General features: G+C 35.9%; 1 protein-coding gene across 12 annotated transcripts in view; it reads right to left on the bottom strand.

The window, feature by feature from the left end:
* Window positions 1-26,261, bottom strand: part of stxbp5l (syntaxin binding protein 5-like) — a 168,486-nt gene that overhangs the window by 73,716 nt on the left and 68,509 nt on the right. For all 12 annotated transcript variants that reach the window (XM_038275456.1, XM_038275457.1, XM_038275459.1 and 9 more), the window contains exons 4-5: window positions 24,663-24,763; window positions 10,375-10,509 (exon numbers count right to left, since the gene is read on the bottom strand). In XM_038275456.1, coding sequence (XP_038131384.1) covers window positions 10,375-10,509; window positions 24,663-24,763 — 236 coding nt within the window. The remainder of the gene's footprint in view (window positions 1-10,374; window positions 10,510-24,662; window positions 24,764-26,261) is intronic.

The following is a 26,261-nucleotide window of genomic DNA, read 5'->3' as shown; positions in this document are numbered from 1 at the left end:
CAGTACAACTAAGTACAACTGGTTGCTTAAATGAGGTAAAATATTGCTGCTAAAACCTTGACATTTAGAGGCACGAAAATAAAATACCCACTGACTGTATTTACAGAGTAGTGAGTGAGAATAAAAAGGGCCTAGGGCAGCATATATACACATAAAAATGTGTTTTTCAGAACTGTAATTTTCATGTAATAAAAAAAGAATCCTGCTGACAGTTGAATTTAGTAAATTACCCTTTTGTGAAATAATACATGTCCTGTGCTTTCTAGAGGGAGTTTCTTTCTATTTATTCGCCATGGAGGCTGAACAATGACATGCAATCGAAGAACCATTTACACACCTGTGTTCTACTTCTCACTCTGCAGGGGCCTACAATATAAAAGGAATGCGCAAGATTTTATTTACACATAAAAAATAATAATGATTGTATTGCTTAATACATTAGGGCACTAATGATAATTAGCTTAGTGACAGATTTTTTATTGCTGTACAATAAAATTCGGACCCCTTAAACTTTATTTGCACAATTTACCAGAAAGTTTGCTATGTTTTATTTAGATTTTATGTGAGTGAACAACCAAAAATAAAATGGTTTGTTAAAGGAAATGGGATAATGTTATTCAAAAATACAATTCTGAGAAGATTGATGTGGCATTTTTATTTATATTCCTTTGATGTATTCTGAATACAATCCAGTGCAACCTCTGTCATTCAGAAGCCTCCAAAGTTATAAATATTTACATGTATGTGATCTAATCTCAGTATAAATTCAATGATTCCTCAGAGAGTACCAGGAAGCAAACAGCATCATCACTGTTGCCGGATGTTGTCATGTAGCCTGCTTGATTAAATGTTTTTTGGGCATACTGGCTGGATGCCTCTCTCTGCTCTGTTCCACTCTGCCTCGCTCCTAATTACACCCATTCCTCTCAACTGTGATCATGCTTATTAATACCTGCCCCTCTCTGTTAGTCTTTGCCAGATTGTCTCCTCCTTTTCGGCATTGGGTTAATTGCATCATTTGCAGCTTTTGCTTTTTTCCTCACCCTGCCACTGGATTCGCATTGGCCTCTGACTGGTTATTTCCTGGACTTTCCCTGTCTGTAATCAGTCTGTTCTACCTACCTCTAGCCTATCTAAAGCCAGTTATCACTCTGTCATCAACCTGCTCTAGTCCGCTGTCAAAAACATAAAAACATAAAACTATTAAAAGGGAATTGGTTTGCTTGGCTGCGATGGACTGGCGACCTGTCAAGGTTGTACCTTGCCTCTCGCCCATTGACTGCTGGAGATAGGGACCAGCACCCCTCGCGACCCCACTTGGGACAAGCGTGTAAGAAAATGGATGGATGGATAGATGGTTTGCTTGGGAGAATTTCAGTAGTCCTCCAATCTCATATCAGGCATATTTAGGGTGACCAAACGTCCTCTTTTCCCCGGACATGTCCACTTTTTACGTCCTGTCTGGGGCGTCCAGAGGGGGATTATATATTCATGAAATTTTCCTATTTTCACAGTTTTTCATGGGATTATAATCATATGCTTAAATCGACAGGGGCTTTGCACAGAATACTACGGTACTTTGCTGCCCGATATAATTCTCGAGGGACTGTCTTGTGGAAGGGTCTAGAGAGACATTAAAGCATGGAACACAAAATGCTGAAACATAAATTAGAAAAATTAGCAGGTACTGTCCTGGTCGAATCAAGTGGGAGGCTGTTCTGCAAAGTTGAATGAGTACTTTGTTAGACCTGGGGAAATTAGTTTAAGCTATATTTTCTAATACAGAAGAGGTCATATTTAGAACATTATTAGATTTTATATATGTATTTTAAAAGGGAGCTATAATTTTGTTACTGGTTGTCACATATTTTGTTTTACTAAAAATTAATTTTTCTACCATTTTGGTATGATAAAGCGTGCTCATTAACCTTTGAGAAGCCTGTCTGAATCTGTCTCGAGGCTGGGCAAACTTTCTGCTTTTTTGGAAATCCAAATATGGTCACCCTAGGAATATGCAACATGTTGGACTGTCTTAACCTAATATCCTAGTGTGGGGTTGCTCCCTGAGGACAAATGAGCATGCAACCTGCTAAATGTGGCATTTAGTAAATCGTCAAGTGAGTGGTTTCCTACTGTACGCATTTTCTCAGGAATTTTTCTGTGTATAGCTCCATCCATCTTACCACGTACTCTGACCAGCTTGCCTGCCCCTTTTTTAATAAAAAAATAATCCCAAAAATTGGCAACTGCCATTACAGTATCATGTTATGAAGACTGTTTGTTCCAGGTAACATAAAATGCTAGATTTATGCCATACCAGAGGATTTATAGGTTAACCAACCAGTTGAGATTTAGAGCATCCCCTTCACGTTTCCCATGTAGCATAGTTTTCAGAGAAGTGCACACAGACTCTTTATAGCCGTTTTTCAACAATGGGTTTCATCTTATGAATTTTCCATGAGGGTAAAATTTATAGAATAAATGGTTAAAGACCTGTCAACACCTTTAGCCAGTCTATTGAGAGGGTGTAGCTCCTTCAGAGTTACCATGGGCCTATTAGCGGCTTCTTTGATTAATGTTCTCCTTACTCCTAAATTCAGGTTAACAATCATGTCTCAAGTTCATTAATCTATAAAACCTTTACAAAACTGGGGTTAAATCACACACATATTCATGTTCTGTATTAATTTGGGACACAGGAGTCAGATCTTGCATATCCAAATTATTTTTTTTTTCTATTTTCTCAGTACAGTTATGAAGTCAGATAAATAACCTTAATCAATGACCATAAGGTGTGTTATGCATGACAAAATATGAAAAAGTCCAAAGGGTTTTCATACTTTTTTAGAGCTCCGTTATAATAATGTGGCAGATTAAAGCATGAATGAAATGCTAAGGCACTGTTTAACAGCACAGCAGAGTACAAAACCTAATTATTTTACCCACAATCCCACTGCACAGGTGCTTAAATACAAAAAACACACATATACAATCAAAAATATTCACTTGACATTGTAAGTGTGAGCACATTTCTGAAATGTCCACCTTTTCATGAAGACTAAATGGCCCCCATACCTACTGTAACTACCTGCACGCACATGGATATGAATAAAGGTCAACTAATAGCAAAAGGCTCTCTTGGAGTTTATTAAAAAAAAAAAAAAAAACTTGATGCACAGAGAAAAATGTTCTCTGCACTTATTGAATTTTCCATGGCCATGACTCGGGCCAAATGCTTCCTTCTGTATACCAAGCTCTATTCTTTGGCTGCTGAAAGCCTCCAAACAGCAAAGGCAGATATGAGAATTTCAGATGAAATTAGTGACTTCGTAATAAAGTCACCTAGACAACTGACAAGGCCAGGCTTTCAAATCACACATAATCAAGATGAGCAGGAAGTTCTAAGTAAAAAAAAACAAAAAAAAAAAAACTGAAGAATACTCGCTGTACTTCACTGTATTCTGAGGTTAAATTGCAGTTTAACATTTCTTTAAAAATATGTTGATTTTGCTCTAAAAGACAACTGTCTTCAATAATGTGAGTCTGCTTGTGAATCTAGTATTTAACTTTGTTTATTCTATGTGTTTCATTCTTTGTTACCAATTTTTCCCTGCCTTTCAACCCCCCATGCGCTTCCATCACACCTCCCCTGGTCCGCCTTCCTGACTGTATTCATGCCCCATTCCATCTAGATCAGCAGTAGGAACACAGGTCTGGGGATTACGCTACATTTGCCTCTGTTGTGCAGCATTAAGTGTTAAAACCTGTGGGATTCTGTAATTGTTCAGGACAGGATTCAAACTACCGGTAATGGCTGAAAATAATATCAACAAATATCTTACTGTTCAATCATTATTGCATAGTAGCCCAATTACTCTTGAATCGTTAGGATTATTATTGACCAGAAAAAAAGCTAAGATAAGCATTTTTAATGACATTGTTTTTTTTTTTTTGTTGAATGCTAACTTATCTTTTTATCACACAAAAATGGTAAAGAAAAAAGCACATTTCTAAAAAATAAAATGGCTTGGATTTGCTTAAAATTATGCCAGTAGCAGAAGCACTTAACATACGCGGTTTTTAGTACCTACCTACATATTTGCTTGAATGGTGTTTTACATTGGAGGCTTTTAGCTATACTGAATATGAACATAATTATACAAGGTCCACTAACTTTCAAAGCCAGATTTCCAACATTCGTGTATATTCTAGCTGATGACATGGATTTAAAATTCTGCCTTCAGCAGAAAAATAAGGGTTTCGGTGTGTCTAAAATTTGCTATTTCGTCTTTGTTTCTGTTATTCTCTTTTTTCCCTGCCAGCTTTAATGGTTAACAGCTATATTTCCCAGTTTCTTAAAATTATGACTTCTGATTCTTATCCATAAAATGACAGTGACAAATCACTCAAATGGGAAAGTATAAAAGTTATTTTAACCAGCCAATCTCCACAGTTATCATAACTCATGGCCACAAGCCTAAAACAAAGCAAAAAATAGAAATTTAGGATATGGATTTACATTCTGGTCCTGTATCATGTAAGGAATTCATTTTTTTTTTATTTTGTCAAATGGACTCATGACCACATAACTTCTTTAAGAGGGTTTTAAGAAAGCTGCAGGTGTTCTGATAACAGCAAACGATTATGTTGGGGAAAAAGGCAAGATTTTTAAACTATATGTCCCTTTTTGCCCTTGAGAATCACAAAATAAAAGAATTGAATCAGAAGAAGAATCAGAAATGAATTGACATAAGAAACAAAATTAATTTATTATTGTAAAGACAAAAGCCTGGCCAGGACATTATTTTCTATCTATGGCAGGGCCATTGGAACCATGGCAACCTGTCATGGTTAGATGAGAGTAAATAATCAAAATGACAGCTGAAAGGGAGCTAGGCTGAACAGGAAATAGCAAGTCGGCAGCAGACACGTCAGGGACACAATTCATGAAAAACTCCCAGAAATATTAACGTTTTGGTTCAGGTTGCCAAACATTACCCATATACATAAAGCAAACATATTTAAATGTATTAAAAGGATTAACATGGATAACCTATTTTTTTAAGAAAAGAAAATCAGTTTTTGACTGTTGCTAACAATGTAGATGTATTACTTTTTTTAAACAGATCCAAATAATTCTGTAGGTGTATTAAATGATCAAATAATTGCAATATTAGTTCTGCCAGTGGTGCAGGAGATTAAAACAACAGGATAGAGATTTAACCCACGATGGCATAGCACATCATACATTTTTATAATAAATGATCCAAAAAGAAATGTGATCAATTTTATAAGTATAGTTTTATATGGTAGAAATAAATATATCCAAGTTAAATCTGTTTTACCAGTTCTCAAAAATCAGCATTTAGGCAAAAAGAAAAAATAAAATAAACGTTTTCCCAGACCATTGTCGGGAAAAACAACCATTCATGCAAACTCTTCTACCTAAGGGCAATTTTAGATAGATATGCACCGATCGGATACTGTACCTGGATTGGATTTCGGGTTTGATATCGACTAATTAGCCAAATCAGATATCGGTGATTTAATATTGGATATGAGAGATCAAATCCAGTGCAATTTACATAAAACTATTCTTTTCATTTGGCTGCTTGTTTGTTACTAAATATTTATAAAGTACATTTATATCTGTGTTCATTTGTTACCTTTTTTGCAATGTTCTATTTCAAGACTAAAGCCTTCACTCACATTGTAAGATGTATGTTTCATTTACTTAATAGTTAAAAAGTATCAATATAGGATATCAGCTGATATAATCAGCAAAAGTATCGGTATCGGATTGGATCTGACAGAAAATGGATAGATGGATATCTAGTTTCAAAGTACCATCTAAATAGCCTAAGCTAAACAAATCCACACAAAATACACACTGTTCATGTTTTCTGAGAGGTAAAATGTAAATAACTGCACTAATCAAATATTATTGCAGCATTTCATGGATCTTGAAAGTATACACAGCATTGCATTTTTTCACATTTTGTTTGGTTACAGTTTCATTTTAAATCTTATAAAAACTATCAATATCAATAAGGAAAAAAAAATGTTTTAAGATTGTTACACATTTGTTGAAATAGAAAAATTGAAAAGTTACAATTTCTCAAGAAATTATAGCCTATGCTTTTTACATTATTGATTCACCTTTGACAGCAATTCCAGAACCAATTATTTTTTAATGTGATACACACAAGTTCAGTGAACCTTTCTTTAGGGAGTTTGACCCTTTCTTCTTTGTAGTGCATCTTCTTATGAATAAATGCAATGGCGTAACCATTGGTAAGCAGAGACTGCGGTTGCTTAGGGGCCCCGTCACTGACACCCGGTTGGCCCCCCTACGCAATTGTGGACTAGGACCTCTCTATGCAGATGTAAGTTTGCGAAAAATTACTCTTAAACCCAGCTGTTACTGGGTTGACTGACCGGACAGTATTTATACCGCAACACATGGCAGATTTCAACATGATGGTGAGCTGTTTAAACACGACACCAATAGCAAAGCAGACAGTGGTACTTTTAATTCCTGTGTTAATAACTGTGTATAGTTTATTAGACGGTTGGTAAAATAAATATGTTTCAAACCGCAATAAAGATCTTAAAAGAACGATGTATTTGAGTATTTAATTTTTTACAATACGACTTGGAATTATGGGTAATCCAGAGTGTAGATTAAAACCAAAACTCTACCATGTGTTAGCGATGGGGGGGCGGGTAGGGGATGGGGATGTTGTACTTCACATGGGGCCCACCCAGATAATGTTGCTTATGGGCCTATTGTTGTGTCGTTACGCCATTAAATAAATGGGATATGTTTGTGCTTATATATTTTCAGATCTCTTAAGAAATGTTCAATTCAAATCAAATAAACTGTACTCATTAGGGCCTTTGAAGCAGAATTATTATTTTTTTTTTTTTTCAGTTATGCCCGGAATGGTCACTAAACACTGTCTTGGCACAGAGGTCTACTGGCTATTCCTATGACCCATGCTCAGTATTTCCGTTCTAACATGCAGAACCACAGGTGATCTGGATTTTTGCTGCAACATCTCAAGGATGATGAATGGAAGAAATATGCATCTCAGCTTAATAATAAGTAAATTTGCAAGAATATTAAGAATGTTTTTACACAATCTCATAATGGGGTATTTTGTGTACAACTCTAAGAGTAAACATTTATTAAGTAGCCTTTAAAAAATAGTACATCTGTGTACAGATCCACTTTCTATCCAGAACATGGATATATATCAACTGTGATGGGTAACCATAACAAATCACAGGATTTGACACTTTATTTATTTACGTTTGGAAACAAGATATTAATTCTTACATAACCCTAAACCTGCTATGCATTATGAAAACATGTGTGGCATGGTGGGACTTTTTATGTATATTGCAGCCTTAGAAAGTTGCTGAAAGCATATTGTTTATAATACAATCTCCTAGCACAACGCTTGACATGCCAGTGTTGATTATACATTGCAAGGCGTAAACACAGCTCCACTCATTTATTGGGATCTATAACGTGTAGCCGAGTGAACACCGAGCTGCTACTTTGTCCCATTTCTCCTTGCATCTCATTTATTACATCTCATATTGCAACAAATTTCCTGGAGATGAAATTGGGCATTAAATATGTTGCAAAGCTATTTGAATTTCAATGAGAGCCAGGTCTTTCCATTTGGGCAACACATTCCCCATTGAATTGTTGCTATAACAGACTCTTTTCAAGAGTGAACACTTCGGTTTGAATTTAATTAATCCATCTGTGAACTATTGTTGCACAAACAAACAAACTGTATGCACAAACATGCACAAAAGAGCAAACACATGTTACTCACAGTTATATATATATATATATATATATATATATATATATATATATATATATATATATATATATATATATATAAAAGAACAATTTTCTCTCTTGCTCACTAAGTGATCCACAGTCAAAAAAACAAAGCCCTGGCTCATCCTTATTCATGTTCTGGTGTGCCATAGCAAACAAAAATTTCCCCAATTCCTTCTGTTTATTAAAAGGTGAAGAATGATTTTCTTTTTGAAACACTTCTCATTAACTATGATTTAAAAAGGGACAGAGTGTTGACAAATAAAAAAAAGAACATATCACAGTCTATGTTCAGACTGAAAATTATTTATCCTGTAAAGTGTTTGTCTGCCTCGTGCACAAGAAAACACAAACTAGTGACATTTTCAAAGCTTGATGTTTGAATCCTGCTTTTGGCCAATTTTTTAATAAAGTGTCTAAAATCAGTTAGATTTAAAAGCCCACAGGTAAAAAAAGCTTAGCTGTGTGTTTTGAAAGCTGAATGTGTTTAGATCTAATTATTTTTTTCTCTTCAACAACTGGACATGGACTTGCAAAAGTAATTAAACACCTTGAACCTCATTACATTCTCTCACATTACAGCAACAGACTTAGGTCTTTCAATACATTTTTTTACATACTCAACCACAAAGTAGTGCATATTAATAAAGTTGAACGATTATGGTTGATGGTTTTTAAACGTTTATGCAAAAAAAAATCTGAAAATAGTTGTGACTAATTGCATTAAGGCAACCTTGATTTAGTGCTTTGTTAAACCATGTTTATTGGTATTACAGCATTAAGTCTCTTAGAAATATAATTTATCATCCAGCTTTGCACTAAATAAATAATTAAGGTTTTGTTCACAATTGTTTTGGAAAATAACTTTATATACAGTCTACTAGAAATTGAAATTGATTTTTTTTTTTATTGTTACAGCCTTTATAAAAATGCTCATATGAAAGAATGGGCTGGCAGGATTTAAAATCTAGTAATTTAACTTGGACAAATGAAAGGGTCAGTGTCCTGTTTTTAGGGAGTTTTTTTTTTTTTTTTTTTTTTTTTCATCCAAAACCCAAAAATGAAAAGAACAAAATGATTGGTTAGTTCAGGTAGTGTTTGTCCTTAATGACTAAATACTTTAGCAATGCTTATAGAAAGTTTTAACATGCTCTTTCAATTCTGTTATCCAATAAAATTTTCTATACTAGAATTGTTGGTCCATTACTAACCTACTAATGCTGTTAGGTTACCATAATCTATGCTTCTTTTTTTAAAGTGCTATTTAGATGAAGATGGTAGAGAAAGACATGGTTTTCTTCATGATATTTTGTTTTAAATGTGTATTTTTTAAAAGCGAGGACCAGCTGAACCAAATCAACATAATAATTTTTAGAAAACGAGGATGATCTGGACTAATCTTTCAACAGGTTTGACACACCCTCTCTTTTTCATTCTATTCTATTCTATTCTATTTTAATCACCTTTTACTTTGATGTAGGGACACATGAATTTCCCCAAAAACTGCCAAAGTTATTTACTTTCTCTTATCCTCTTATCTATTTCATTTGATGTGAAATACCTTGGCCCATCAACTGACACTAACATTTGTTTATCTGCTTGTCTCAATAAAAGAAGGACCGTTTATAGGAAGGTCCTTATTAAGTGTAATATTTTTTAGGCATATTGTGTTAATTTACCGTCACTTAGTTAACATGTATGCATATATGGCAGGATTTTCATGGAGTATCAGATTGGGAATCTGCATCAGCAAACAGCTGTTCTTAAATAAGCCTGATCAAGATCAGGGATCTTGATAAGGTTGCAGCCTACAGCCAGATCTCTATAGTCAGCAAATTTAAACAAGTACTTTGTATTTCCAGGGAGAGATCCATAAAGCACCAGTCAGTTAACAGCCTTTGTTCACTAACACTAACACCCTGGCCCTATGAACTGATTGGCAGACAAGCCTCCTACACTAACACATCAGTGTTAAGACTGCTCTCTTTACTTTGGGCTGACATAAGAAAACAACAACACAAAAAACTGACTTATGACTGACACTGCAGGAGGGTGACGTGTCAGGGTAAAACCAGAAGAGTGGCACATAGGCGGGTGAAGTAAAGAAAAAAAAGGGCGTACGGTTCAACTGAACAATATTTGTGTCCTTTTTTTTGTGAGTGTGATTTTTGTTTTCAATCTAAAGTCGATTGTAGACTGCTAGCCTGCACACAGAACCATGTACAAACAAAAACGAAAACTCAGATGAGTTTTTACATTGAAATTAACAATAACTCAACCTAAAACTAAATATAAATATTAAATTCTATCTAATAAGCGTTTTTCTTTAGACCAGGTTTTAGCAATTGTTTTCTATATCATTAAAAGCACAACAAAAAATGTATTAAGCTAGATTTAACTACTTTAACAATTCACACTGTTCCTTCACCATCATCAACCCTGATAAATTAAAACCTACTCCCACTGTTAAAGGTGTTAATACTGTAAAGTGTGGTGTTTGAAATACTTACAGTTCTATGGCCTTGTTCCACATGATAACATATCCAGACAAAATAAAGGATTCTATGTTGACAATATGTGTGTTTCCACGCTCCGTCCCCACGTAGAGCCATTTACTCTGAAACGGTAGGTGGCAAAAGGTGATCCTGGAAAACAAAGGAGTTCGGTAAATTAACCAACTGTCTGAACCTGATGCAGAAGGATGGTAATGGATAAATTCATATGTATTAGACTAAATATTAAAACAACAGCTATCTTTTATATATATGCAAATTTGACAATATGAACAGAACCTTTCAGTTCACAGAATACCTAACAAAGTAATGTAGGACAATAACATTACTGAAAGTATGATTTAATCAAATCTGTGTAAAGAGCTTGATCACTTTCAAGTATAAACTACATGACATAAGATGATCTTTACACATTCAAGAGTATTTACCATATTTGTTTATTTTTGGACTGCTCTGAAACTTCCAAATCAACGCCATGTCTCTCCTTGACATGGTCGCAGCCCTGATAGCTGATCTGATTACTCACCTCGCTCACCTGCCGAACCCACTCTCCGCTCACTAATTATCATTCATCTTATCTACCTGCTCCTTCTGCTTTATATACGGTTCAGCCCAGCTATCAGGGCCAGATCAGTGTATAATGTTTATTCATTTGTTTGGGTTTTAGTTTTTTTTTTCCATAGTTCAAGTTTTTGTTCTAGGAGGCCAGTTGTTAGAGATGGTGTTAGTGTTGTCTTGTCATGTCCTGATCATGTCCTGGCTCTTGCCCAATGGGTGCTCCCTGTTCCTGTTTTGGCTCGGTGGAAGGGAGCCAGTTTAAAGTTAGGCAGTTCTCCTGGTACCATCCATTGTCTCTAGCCTCTCCACCTCTGAGTCGGCTTGTTTTCATCCGAGCGTGTCTGCCTGACCTCGCTGCTGGACTCATGCGACTCTGAATCTGCCTAAACACTCTGTGGATTCCTGGAACCCTGGATCTGTCTGTTCCTGCTCCGATCGGAACCCCTGACCAGGTTTCGGACTCCTGGATCTCAGAACCGTCCTTGTTCTGGACTGTTTCCCTGACCTGGCTTAGACATTTGCCTGTTTAGATGTGGCTAGTGCATCAGGGACACTCTGGGAGACTCTGCGCCGCATCTCGTTGGCCATCCATTGGCTGGATCCTGCCTCACTCTTAGGAGTCGGACTGAACTTACCTTAAACCAGGTAAGTGACTCACATTGATAATCATCTTCCATCCGATTATCGTGGTCACTTAGCTGTGTGACCACCTAAACAGGAGTGCCAGTGATGGTTTGTGCCCCGCCTCCCCCCGCAGTCGCTGCAGATCCTCAGATCCACAGAACTGCTTATTCTCTGTTCTGCTTGTTTTGAATAAATGCTATGAAACTTCCCAATGTCTGTCTCGCCTGAATACTGGGTCCTACATTCTGGGGTTATATGACGCTCCTATTTACATTTTGATAACTGCTGCACTTTATGATTGGAAATGTTCATTTCACTGCCAAGCTGCTCAATCACTGTTGAAAAAGCTGTATGTATGAAAATGTCGTTTTGTAAACACTCTGTGTATACAAAATTAAAATAAGGTTTGTCCAAGTCTAAGTCAAGTATCATATTGCAGGACCTGGAAAAAAACTATTATAAATATTAAAAACTAACTTTTTCTGTTTTTGCACTTGATTAAAATTTTTTGAAAATATAGAAGTATGTTATGACAAAAAAAGCATTTTCTTTTCTTTTTTTTAACCAGTTAAAGCGTTCCCTCTGTGAGAAACACTTTCAGTATAAAACAACTAGAAAACTTGGTGTTAAGGAAGGGAGTGGTCTAAGGTAAGGAAAAAGGACTTAACTCATTCTCTTTGATATACAGGAAGTCAGTTAGCTATTGAAACATGTAAAATATTTTACATTAAAATATCTGCTGATCTCTTTTTGTTTTATGAAACCCATAATCTATAATGTCCATATGACCCTCCTACATTTTAGTCATATAATATTCTCTAGTTTCTTTACCGTTTGAAAAAAGAATGCCTGATCTTCAAAAGACTTGCTCACAAAGCGTTAGCTATGGAATACAATTTCTCCGAATTAAATAAACAAATAATTATGAAATATAAATTTTAAGAATAAGATATATATATAATGTGAAAAGAAATCTGGGGAAAAAAACTGAATGCAAGTAAAATTCAAAGCTTATTATTAAGAAATAGTAAAAAAAAAAATGCTATTTGAATAATTTGGTAATTTTACTAGCCTTTAGTTATTTTAAAAATTGCCTTTTTGAATATTTATATATGTTTTCAATAAGATATTCATGATTATTAAATATATTCACTTAATCTTAAGCATTTTTGAGTTTCATATGTTGCACACGCAAAGCTAATCTTCATACAAGGTCCAAAGAGATTTGTGTGTTCAAAATTAGAGGGTAGCACCTGAAAACATTTTTTTTAAACATGTACAACCATGAATATGCAGATCAGAGTCTAATAATCAGAGCTCAGATTTATTGGTGGATGTTATGCAAATGAAACTCTAAGCAGCCACAAAGAGATTAAATCCAAAAGGAAATGGGGGGAAGGTCTACTCTTACGAAGCTTAAAAGTCAGGTGCAAACCCAGACTTGATGTTCTTTAAATGGCACATAGAAGAATTATATTTTTATAATTACTGGCCATTTTTGCAATTGCTTGGGTCAATTTGGTGCTTGTAAGTAAAGCAAGCTGTTTAATCTTGCTGTAAATCTGATTATCCTTCTTTCTATGAGAGGAAAAAATAAAGTACGTTTTTCAGAGAATTATGTTTCCATTACAAAGTTTTGAATATAACTTTTATTTTCCTCTTTCTCTTTTATACTTTTATATGTAGCACTTCTGCGATGGACTGGCGACCTGTCCAGGGTGTACCCTGCCTCTCGCCCATTGACAGCTGGAGATAGGCAACAGCACCCCTCGCGACCCCAATTGGGACAAACGTGTCAGATAATGGATGGATGTAGCACTTAATATATACAGTATACTTGAAAAGTGTACTCACTATTGATATCATTCACTATTATTGTTATCATTCTCACTTCCTCCTTTTTAATGACCAATCTCCAGCCGCCCGTAGCTTAGGAACCTTTTACTCGGTTACCAAAGCTCTTTCCACGTCTTAAATTTTCCACATGGCATCTTTGTAGATCACTGACAATATATTCCCCTAATGCATTTTATTCTAATGCAATTTTCTAATGTTTATTTTGATTCTCCAACGATTAGGTCCAGAGTGTGTGACTGCAGTTTTCAGCATGACCATATATCAGAGTTATAAGGTTTCCAAGCTCCATTACATGTGCAGGATTAGCCTAAGGCGACATTCGTGCCCAAGCAACCTGTCAATGCAAGAGAATTCACTGTAGACAGACCACCACAGCAACACCACTCTATGGTTAGACACATGGGCGTAGGTTTGCATAGGGACCATAGGGACATGTCCCTACCAAAATTTTGAACCAACCTAATTGTCCCGACCAATAATTGGATGTGAGCAACAATAATTAACAATAATTTACAGCAGTTGTTGCAGCAGTGGCTTCTTTTCCTCTCGCAGCTCCTCTGCCTTGTCTCTCCTGTCCCTTTCATGTAGCAGCGCATGGAACTGTGCTGCGCTGTTTAACTCAACTCTCATTGGTTGTTATGCCTTAAGTTCCGCCTTCTCTCTCTCTGATTGGCTGTTTTCTAGTCCGCGTGTGCTTGGAGCGCAACATTGAAAATTTATTCACACTAGAATGCAGCGGTTACTACAATAAATATTAGGCTACAAAACTAGTCCCGATAAAAAAAAAATTAATATCATGTACACTAAAAAACAAAAACCTTTTTTTTTTCTTTTATAAAACGAAATATTCTGAGTCAGCCAGGAGTTCTGAAGACTGCTGGAAAAATGGGCAAATAAAGGATGTAAGCCATCAACATTTCTGATTCTTAGCCACAGCCAACTAAAAAAGAAAATGTGAGGGTTTGCTTTTTACCGATATTAAGTTGATATTACTGTTTTCATTTTTTTGTTTTTATTTTTACAATTTTGATATAATAACTTATCTAAGTGGGTTGCTCTGTGGGGAAAGGCACATTTTACATTTATATTACTGTGTGTTTTAAAGTCTCTATACTCCAGTTAATGATGAATCACTTACTAAATTAGTTGACGATTATTGAAATAATCAATTAATGATTCATTTTTTTCAGCCCCAGATGAAATACATGAAATTGGCTACACAGAGTAACTACAGCCCAGATGTTCAACTTTTATAGTGAAGTTAATATTTTAATTAATATATTATTTTGCTTGATACAGGGAGAGAATAGTAGGTACAAATATTAGAGTGGGGTTTAACTCTGCACAATTCTATATCTTCAAAAGAAAACACTGTATTTACCTTCTCTCTTAGTCGTTCAAAGGAAACCGTTTTCAAAGTGGAAAACAGTCCTAATTCCACATTCATCAGAGCCGGTGATACTTCAAACATTGATAAACAGTATCTAATGAGTGTAGAGCTTATAACATTTTTATTAATGGAGCAAAATGTTGCTTTTCTCTTTTAACAATGAATTCCTCTTATCAGTACGGATGCTCACATCGAGCATAAAAAAGGGCATGCATATTGCATAGCACCAATGACACCAGACCAATAGTGTCCCTACCAAAGTTCAAATCAAACCTACGCCCTTGGTTAGACATATGAGTAAAGAAACCTTTAAGACTTGCAAAATCTCTGCATGGCTCACAAATATAATATAGGCACTTGTGGTGATATAGTTGTTGGGAAAATTTTCAAGAGTAACAGAGTAACAATAATTGCAAAAGCAGAACGAAAAAATGTCTGAATTCAGTCACTCTTTTAGGGTTTCTAATTTCAGTTTGTTATCAGTAATTATCTGTGGTGAAAAACTAAAAGCCTGGTCTCACAATAATTGAAACTTTTATACATAACAGAAAATTTTACTTTGAAACTTAAGTCCTAACTTTACTCTTATCATTCCACCACATCATAGTGTGACTCACTTCCACAAGCCAAACCATGACTCATTCTGAATCAAGGTTTTATTTAGAATACAGATGTCATTAATAACCTTTGCTCTTCCTATTCTTCCGTTGTTAAACATGCAAACTACTTATTTCATGCAATAACTGTAGACTTTCTGTAAAGCAGCAGCCAGTCTTTTAAACTATAATAAACTGTTAGTATCTGGTACATTTGATACATTTGCTTGTTATGAAACCATCATTTTCATGTAACTCTTTTTTTAGACATGCCAACAGCTTCGCAAGTTCTTGTTTCAATTAAGCTTAATTTTGGATTTCCAAAACATGCTTCTGAAAATTTCACATACTAAACTTCCTGGATATTTAAAAATGGGCTTTTGTAAAAGGTATTCATACTGCTTGAACCTTTTTTGTAATTTTGTCATTTTCAAACACAATCAAAAAAGGTTACAAATACACTTCAGAAAACATTTTATTCATGTCCTCTGAGTTTATACTTTTTATAATGACTCTTAGTTATAGGTTTTTGAAATTTTCCTCCATTGGGTATGCTCATGCAGAGGTTAAGGTTTTGTCTGTTCTTTTAAAAATGTTAAAGCTTAACTAGCTTGAATGAAGAGCATCTGGGAATACCAATATCCAATGTTCCCACCAAATTTGAATCCTTAATGGTTGGGTGATTCACAGGAGCGTGCTTTGATCGAACTCCTTACATAAATTTGGTTACATTTGAAATATTGTCCCATTTAAATATTTAAATAAAGACATTAGTGCTTGTAGTTTTGCAAGACATGAGAACACAAAACTGCTTAAATCACTAGTAATGCTTGTGTCTTCGTCAGCATGTAAAAATAGGTACACACAACTACACACCGTTACCTTTTAGATTTGTAGAGATCAGGGATTCATTGTATTTCAACCCAAAAGTCACTTACCTTGCAAGCAGCCGGATTATTTGATAGAGGAAAAATAAGACGGCACACAATTCAATAAGGACTTTGGAGGTTTAAGGTGATGGCAATATCAGAACAGGCCAGGGGGGAGATAAAGCACATCAGTGTTTTAATACCCTTAGTGTTTCATATGGTTGTTGCATTTAGTCACTTTAGTAAGGAGGAGAGTCCCTGCTTTTGGTGGAGGAGTTCAAGTATCTTAGGGTCCTGTTCACGAGTGAGGGAAGAATGGAGCGGGAGATCGATAGACGGATCGGTACGGCTGCTGCAATAATGCGGACGCTGCACCGGTCTGTTGTAGTGAAGAGAGAGCTGAGCGAAAAGGCAAAGCTCTCAATTTACCGGTCGGTCTACCTTCCTACCCTCACCTATGGTCATGAAATCTGGATCATGACCGAAAGAACGAGATCCCGGATACAAGCGGCTGAAACGAGCTTTCTTTGCAGGGTGGCTGGGCTCTCCCTTAGAGATAGGGTGAGGAGCTCGGTCATTCGGGAGAGGCTCAGTGTAGAGCCGGTTCTCCTCCACATCGAGGGGAGTCAGTTGAGGTGGCTCGGACATCTTCTTCGGATGCCCCCTGGACGCCTCCCTCGGGAGGCATTCCAGGCACGTCCCACCGGTAGGAGGCCCAGGGGACGACCCAGGACACGCTGGAGAGACTATGTCTCTCGGCTGACCTGGGAGCGCCTAGGGCTTCCCCCAACAGAGCTGGAGGAGGTGTCAGCGGAGAGGGAAGTCTGGGAGTCTCTGCTTAGTCTGCTGCCCCCGCGACCCGGTTCCGGATAAAGCGGGAGACGACGAGTATGAGTAATGTCATCCTAAAATCTCTAGAAAGAGCCCTTTCACTTGAATCATATTGTGAGGCTGTGTGGCGTACTTCTGCTTTATTTCCTTTAGTTTCACTGTTAAAATTGTCCACTATCACTGTTATTAAGCAGTACTATCCTCAGAGTTCTCCCTTCAGCTTGAGGCTCTAGGAAAAGGCCTGGCTTGCCTCCTGTATTGCCAAGGTTCTGCATATGACACAGTTCTAAGACACTTGCCATTAAGTTTAACTTGACATACATAACACACAGGGAGAAGGATGGTAAGAGAGTGATAAACAAAACAACATCAAAGATCCAAACCCAGGCCTCCCAGAAAACATTTTTGTCTGTCCTACCATCACAAAGGTAAACCTGTGCACTTTTGGGACTTCAACAGGAGTGATGATGGCTAAGGTTTCTATTAACAAAAACTTAAAGGTATTGTGGAGGATGTTCTATTTCCAGGTGGATCATCAAAATAAGTGGTCTTCCCAATTGTCACTCATTCTGATGATAAGTTGTTTATGTAAGTCATCCATTGTGCTCATCCCCATTTTCACTTACCGGGGGTTAGTCTGACATAGTGGAAAAATTGCAAGTCTTCTTTTGGAAAATACGTAAGCTTGTATGATTGAAGCAAACAGCAACTTTTAAACAGAGCGTGCACGAGGAGAAATTGGCTTGTGCAAGCACTTAGATTAATTTAATAAGCGTTCCCTCTCGGGAGCGGGTACAGGGTTGTGCATGTGCAAAACTTGCGAAAATTCTCTGCTATACCTTTAAGGTGAAAGTGAAAATTTAAACAAGCGGAAGTTAGTGACTTAAGTGTTTTGGAGGTGATGCCCATATCTCTTCCAGCGTTTTATGTTGGTAAATATTTTATTGAAAAGGACGCTTCTGCGAATAAACTTTATCCTTTTTACATATAATTTCTGTAATGAGGTTCTTATTATTATAATTATCAAGTCTTGTAAAAAGATGAAAAACTAGTTTGAACAAAAAAATGTAAATGTTTAATACAAAAGGTTGCATGCCTAAAGAACTGAACTCGGTAAAAAGCCTTGAGTTAAACCAGAGGAACAAGGAGCCACGATTGTGTAACTACTACTAAAGAAAATAAGGAAAGAGTGAGATTAGATGCTTTTTGACTATGCTCTGTGAGGCCATTTGAGGAGCAAAGACCCTTAATGAAGTAAACAGATGTAGAGATTAAGTGAATTGGTAACATCACCCAGGGAATTGGCAACCTTGCCATCTGCTCTGCGTGACTTGTCACAACTGCTAAAAGAACTCCCTAAAGACTTACTGTATCATTAAACAACAAACATGTGCCATAATGATGACTACATTAGCTCAAACGGCTTCGTTTTGCTCAGAGAAACACAATAGAAACAGTCCACTGTGTCATGTGTTGCAAAATCTATTTTATTTGTCGTCTCTTCAGTTATTTTATTTATCTATTTATTTTTGACAGCAGCACAGTAGTCACAGAAGACCAGCAGGCACAAGCTGACAGTTGTCACAAAACAATTCTTCAGACAGTATTCTTTTGGGATCCCAGTAGGGTGTTAGGGCGCTAATTGTCAGAGATTCAGCCCAGAGACACAGAGCTAAATGGAAAGGCACTGCTCAGCTTTTGTGGGTAACTCATGATGCCTTTTCCCTTCTATTGTCTTAAACTGTGATTCAATGCCCCTCAAATGAGAGCAAGTGGCTCTGCCTCCTCCTTTTGCACCAAGGTTTAGGAAGAAACTATATATCTAGATGTTTGTAATGCATTTGATGGAAACTACCTAAAAAATATTTACCACTGCTTACATGTCTAAGATATTTAGTGAGATTGTAAATTATTTAGTGAGATTGTAAATATTTTACAATGCATCTTTACAAAAGAGCCCAAGGTATTGGTTGTAGAATGCCTATAAAAGTAAATGCGTTTCTTGACACATCCTAAATTAGCTTTAGATCTAAACTTTTTGTTGTAATCCTGGGAAGTGAATCTCTGACCCAGTTTGAAGTCTTTGCAGGCTATAAGATGTTTTCCTCAAGGTTTGCCCATTGTTTGGATCAATCAGTCCCCCCATGAAATCTGACCTAAGTTTCCTGAGGTTCCCACCAGAATTTTTTTTTTAAAAATCCCTTATAATGTAGCCAAAGAAGTACTAGCTTCAAAATGTAAGTTGTTAACCCTAAAACACATATGACTATCCACAAACAAGTCTTTTTATAATGACACATTAGTGAATTAATTAAGTTTCTTTGGAGTTACCATTTTCCGTTTAGGTATACTGAGTATTGCTAAGCTTGTTCAGCCTCTCAGTTTAGATGACATTGTATCGGTAGGTTGAAATTGTACAGTTCCTTTCAGTATTTGGTTGTCAGATGTGCCTGCTTCAAATCTTAACTTATTTCATAATCAAATTTTCTTTAATCTTTTAACGTTGACCCGTCTAGCATATTGCTTAGTGCATATAATTCTGTTGTGTCACTAATTATTTACCAGAACCTCTAAAATTACTAAAATATATTCCTCATTGTATTAAGATTTTCATTTGTTAAAGAAATGTTGAAAAGCATTTCCTTTTTTAATATTAAAACTTTACAGTTTCATCTTTACATGCTGATTAGGTCTATCAAATGAAATCCCAATAAAATACTTTTATTTATTTATGCATTTGAGTTTGTAACATGTAAAAATGTACAAAAAATTAATGGGTATGGAACGGTATGGAAATGTGCTCATTATTGGTATTTGTCCTCAAATGTAAATACATCAATTCATAGCTCTACTGTTTCAAATGATTAATATGCAGCTGTTTTATCTATGAAAATGGTCAATACAAGAGAGCTAATTTTTTTAATCAATTCTATTGTCTGAAATAGTTTCTAATTTATTTCAATCACCCTTTGTCCATTCAACTTCAAAGGCCATTCTGAAACCCCTACAGTCAAGAAAACTCTGAAAGTTCTTGACAAAAACCCTTTATGTTATCATTATTGTAATTTAATTATGTACAACATTTTTTAATTTGAACATCATTAGTTTTTGGATGCGTGTCTTGTTTTTAAAGTTTTAAATTGACTTACCCCTCCTCCTCTAACAGATTTTATAAGCAAAAAAACATTACTAGAATAAACATCTGGGTTATAACCAGAGGAGACTGTAATGTTCAGCAGTTTGGGATAAAATTTGGCCAAATAGTTGCATCCATCAGAGGAGCAGAGTCATAGAACACACTACCAGCTCATGTTAGGGGCTGTGAAACCTACATAAGTTTTAAAATCTCCTTAAAACATGGCTGAAAACTAACCAGACATGTGTTCACAGGTAAATTGATCTGTTTCCATGGGCCATTGCATGTTATTGGCATCTGATCTGTTTTCACTCTGCTTTCTCCCGTAGTGTCTTGTTTAATGATCACTGTTCTTACCCGCCTTAGGACAGTGGATGCAAATTAGCTGTTGTGCTAATTCTGCCGTATTTACATTGATGCTTTAAGCTGACATGTTGATGAATGTGCATTGTCCTAATTCAAATAAATACCTAAACAAATAAATGAGATAACATTTCCTTTTAATTTTCCACGAATATGCATCTTTATACTGCTAACTTAATCCAGTGTAATGTAATACAGATAATAACAAATTAAATTACTGTAAAAACGTTATGTTAAAAAGCCAGGATTTATTGACTTAAATGAAAATCTTAAAACTAACACCATTCTCTGTCCCTGGATTTCCCATAAGAAGCGGTTTTGTGTTAAACACAAATTATAAATCAAACTCTAGGTCATTCTAAGTAAATTAATACTTCAAACACATGTAACAATGTCTTCCCATTTTCCCACCTTGACTGCTGTAACGCTAGAGTCCTGAAATATTTGTGCTCTGCTAATTAAAAACAAACTCTTGAGCACTCAACCTTCTGCATACCATCATTATGAGTCATTCTTGCATTACTTTTGCTGTTGAGAACTTTAGAAACTGCCAGTCTTTGCTTAGATGATGAGGTGACCCCTTGCGGCTTATGTATTCGTTATTTGAATGCATGTACTGATGAGTGATTTCTGTACTGTCTGCTCCTACTCAGAAACATTTGTATTTTTGAAATATATCATCACAGTCAGTCTTCAAAAGCGTCATTAAAGTGTCTTTATGAACAAAGAAAATATGTCTCTACCCCTGAAAGATTGAGTGGGAGAATATGATGCCTTTAGGGATGCAGAGCTTTAAATCAGAAAGATTAATGTTTAGTTATTTGTTGATCTCATATTGTCACTAACAAGTTTTACTTGCTTACTTTTCTTACTTATACCAAATTACATTTACAAATTTAAAAATATATGATACTGGATATTATTATAGTGTATTTTAAGCCAGCATGTCCATTTCCTTTCAAAATGGAAATTTATTTTTTATCAGTTGAAAAAAGTTTTGCAAGTGCATCTTTCTGAAGGTCATCTGTTAGAAAAAGAAGAATTTTGTCATCAGATAACTGAAGTTAAATGTCATAAAATGTTGTGGGTACACTTTTGTGTTGAAAGAAATTTGAAAGCTAGTGACATTGTGACTCTAAAATTGATTCAGTACACAAGGACAGAAAATCTCATAAATATATAAAAAGATGAAAAAAAACACTGAGGAAGCTGTAGTACATATGCCAGGGACTTTGGTGGAGCTGTGATACTGCCACAGAATCACATCAAAAGGGCTGTAAAAAGCACGGACACATGCATGGTTAACACAACAATGTGGTGAGCAAGACACGCATGTGGGTTACAGATGGGAATAGAGGTAAAACGTGATTATAAAAAACCCCACAAAGCTTGCGTGTATGAACAAAATCATATCAACATTTTAAAAATTTCCCACTTTGGGTTTGACAAAAAAAAGAAAGATGATGTTCTCACAAAACGCCTCTTAGGTGTTCAGCCTAAAAAATAACACCTTTCCAGTTACACCCTTCACTATTTACATATCTTCTTCTCTTTCTCCTTTGTCTTCGACCGACAAGCATAAAAGCTTGACAAACACCAATTTCTTTCTAAATTTCCAGTTATCTTGACTTCTACTGTTAAGACTGATTTCATAATTAGTCAAAACATAGCATGGATTACAGCACAATTTGAAGCACCTGGTAGTTAAAAATTTTAATGTTGAACTCAAGTTAATCATTAATCATCAGATATAGACTTGATCTCCATCTCAGCCATGCCGCAGTACCATGGAAACAGAATTGTTGCATTAAATAAAAGGGCTTTGCTTTTTGACAGACAGCAAAACACATGGTTGATGGATTCTGAGAGAGCTAAACTTTTTGTCTTTTTTCTCTCGGTTTTTTGTTAATCATGTATTTCCCCTAACCAATTAAATTCTTACTTCTTACAGAGCATCAGTTAATTATGTATACAAACAATTTTCCACAGCATTTGGTCAGATCATTTGCATCAATCATCAATCTTGATCTTTGTTGCCTCCAAACGTTTGCTTTGATTTTAGTTAAATCAAAAAAATGTTGAAATCAGATAAGGACCTTGTAATCGTAGATATGTTGTTTTCAATTAATTATTTAATTTATTAAGATAAAAGCAAGCTGTCCATATTTGAGTATTTGCCTCCTAAAACATACATTCTCATCATTCTTAGGTTCAGACATCATTCCAAAATGTACAGTTTGCTTTTTCAGACATTTGGAGGCCAACTTGATTGTGTACTTTTGATTATTATCAGGCATCAAAAACTCAACTGTGCTTGGATATAAGGTCACAAAACGATGGCTGAATATTCTCTTAAAGATTTCCTGGTATAAGCAGAACTCACTGTTGTATAAATTAAAGCATTACATCTAGGTCTTAAGGCAGCAAAGCAGTACAAAAATCCATGTTTTTTCATTAATGAACCCTATCCTTTAACAATGGAAAGTGAAACCTGGTGTGATTTAGATACTTTTCCGGTTCTTTGCAGCATCCTGAATGAGATGCTGTTGCACTGTTGGAGTAATTTTGGTCTGCAAAGGGTCACCACTCTTTCATTTTTTCTGTATATAATGGCTCTCCTTGTTGCTCACAGTAGTTATTTTTAGCTCTAGCAAGCCTGTTTGGACATGATTAAGTTGGGTTTTGGCAAAAGGCTTGTTGGGTCAATTCTGCTTTAAATTTGCTAGAATAAGCAGATACTCCTGCTAATAGGCTCCTTCGCCCCAAAGCCACAGGATTTCCATCATGTTCTTCCTTAAGCTATTTCCACCAGCCTCTATGTAGAAATTAAATTATTACATTACATCTGGTGTCATAGAGAGGGAACTGCTTTCTTTATGCATCCCAGATTACCTTCCCAGCACCCTTGGTGAACCTAACTATGAACTAAATGATTCTTGTTATGTCACTATAGAGTTTTTTTTAAGGGGAGCTTAAGATGTTCACGCAGAGCACAAGATTGAGAGTGCTCTCAAAAAAACTGCTGACAGATAAAAAAAAATATTCAGATTCAACAAAGATACAGTGACTAAAACCAATGCATGTTGTCTTGATATTCAAATGATAAAAAAATGACTGTTTCTTAAGATGCAAGGTGACCAAAATAAGATTAGGTTTTCAAAGGTTTATCCCAGAGTAGTGTTTTAACTGAGAACAACATAAGTCACGTAAATAAATTAACTTGTTGACTTCTTGTTAACTTGTGTCATAAAAAGAGTTTAGCATAATGAGTCAGGACTCTGCAATGGCCCATTATTTTTGCAACACTAACCACCTTTTGTTTTAGGAAAAGTATTTAGAATTACAACAGTAACATCCTATCTTTTTTAGCTTTAGGACCCTGAAGAGTTACACTGTGCGCAGAATTATTAGGCAAGTTGTATTTTTGGGGATTATTTTTATTATTGGGCCACAGTTGTGTTCTCAATACAACCTCCTATACAAGGCTTCACATTTGATACCAGCAATATCAAGTTGAAGTCAAGCATCACCATGTTTCAAATGACCAGGGTACCATTAGCAAAACAAGGATAGCTTTTTTTCTTTTTTCTTTTTGATGAAAGTTTATTTATTTATTTAATATTTTTTTGCTATACAGACCTTCATAAAAAGGCTGTATGTAGCACTGGGGTAGAAACGTCCTTTATGTGGTTCCAAAGCAAAGGAACACAGAGATCTCTGGAATTTGTGCATTTACAACCAAAGCAGGCAAAAGGTTCATCTCTCTCCCAGAATCAAAGCATTGGAAATATTTAATTTAATTATATTAAAAACCTTTATTCAACCAAAGCAGCAAGGCTGGTAGAGAAATCTTCTGGTACGGCATGATAGGTAAGGAAATTTTTGTTTAACACCGGAAGTCAGTAAAAATCTTTGGTCACTGGGTCGGATTTCTCAAAAAAGGTGAAAACAACCCAAACTCCGAGATAAATGAAAGGTGTGAAGTTTGTGTTTACTCAGTGTTAGTAAATATATGTTTGTGCTAATCAGATGTCTATAAATCAAGCTGGCACTTTGCATACCTCTCTCTGTTGAATTTGAGTGAATGCAAGACAGCGGGTCGTCTCTGGCGGAGGTTCCACAAGTGTAGTGTGTCGTCTGCACAGGCTGTTACCAGTGCCCCCTAAGGAACAAAAGAAAGACATTTTAATAGAAGTTTTGTGCACAAGTAGAGCAAGTTTATTGACTTTTGGCTTAAAGGGATAATTTACTTTGCTTTAAATCGGTCATAGAATTATTAAATAGGGTATTTGGTGTCGGTCCTTAGGGTATCTGAATATGGTGTGTAACATTGGTTGGTCTGAAAATGGCATATTTGCTGTTCTATGAGCCCTAATGCAAGCCTGGTTATATGCCCTAGAATGAAACGACAGGTTTCCTTCCTTTTATGGTATGCTCATGAAAATTTAGATGAGCTGTGTGCTGCTTGGTTGGTTTACAACGAGCAAAGCTGCTGAGCAAATCATCATGGCAACAAGCACTCACTCAATGAAACATCAAAATTGTTGATATGGTAGGGTGACCAGGCATACTCTTTTTGCCGAACATGTCCTACTTTTCATACCTAAAAAAATGTCCGGGCGAATTTCAAATTCGTGATTTTGGTCGACTACAGTGCAACGGTCCAGTCAGCGGCCCAGCAGTCGATACTTCATACGCCCCCCTCCTTTGGGCCAGTTAACCAGTGGGCTGGTCTGTATGTCAATTTTGGGGCGTGACAAAAGTACAGGCCAGAACCAAATAAGGCAAAATCCCCGAATTGACATCAATTTGGTGCTTTGTTTGAATTCGCCCGTTTTACGGTGGAAGTTTAGAATTTTGAGATTTGCAGAGAAAGGAGGTGTCAATGGTTTTTGAACTTGTCTGTATGTCCATTTCACCCACTGAACTATCGTTAGTCATCTATGACAATGCAAACTCTGTTTTGCATTATATGACCCCTTTAAGTGACGTTCTGTTAGTTGTTTTTGTAGAAAAGTGAAAAAAATCCTCAGAGGTCAAAGGTACACATTTAATTTAAGCCAGTAATATTATTTTAGAATACAAATTAAGAGTGTTATGCTAGATTTCGGATTAGGAAAGTGAAAGCCATTTCTAAAATAGATAGTTTATATACAGTTTAAAACTTTGAGGGACACTTTCTAAAAGTATTTCTGAAACTCAAGTTGTTGATCATGTATACTCCACAATGTAAATACCAATGAATAAGATATGCAGTTAAAAAAGAAATGAAATTAGGTCACTGACTTTTGCGCTTTGAAACATTATCATAACATTAAACATTATAACATTAAGGACCTAAGCCTCCTTAGGAAGTGTATTCTGCTCTATCCCTTCTTGTTGATGGCTTCATGGTTGTGTCTCCAGTCTAGTTTGTTGTCCAATTGAACACCAATGTATTTATACTCCTCAAACACCTCCACTTCTACTCCCATTATGTTAACGGGTTTCAACTTGATCTTGTTTCTTCTTAAATCTACAATTATCTCCCTTGTTTTGTTGACATTCAGGATCAGATGCCACAAAGCGGTTCACCAGCTTTGTGTGCTCAGCTTCATGTCCATATTTGATGCACCAATTTTTGCAGAGTCATCTGAGTGTTTCTGCAGATGACTGGACTC

The sequence above is a fragment of the Cyprinodon tularosa genome, unplaced genomic scaffold (genome assembly GCF_016077235.1).
Source record: "Cyprinodon tularosa strain WSP-4 unplaced genomic scaffold, ASM1607723v1 ctg96, whole genome shotgun sequence".
Classification (NCBI taxonomy): Eukaryota; Metazoa; Chordata; class Actinopteri; order Cyprinodontiformes; family Cyprinodontidae; genus Cyprinodon; species Cyprinodon tularosa.
Note: the sequence above shows the minus strand (reverse complement) of the source record. Positions and strands in the feature narration are given on the sequence as shown.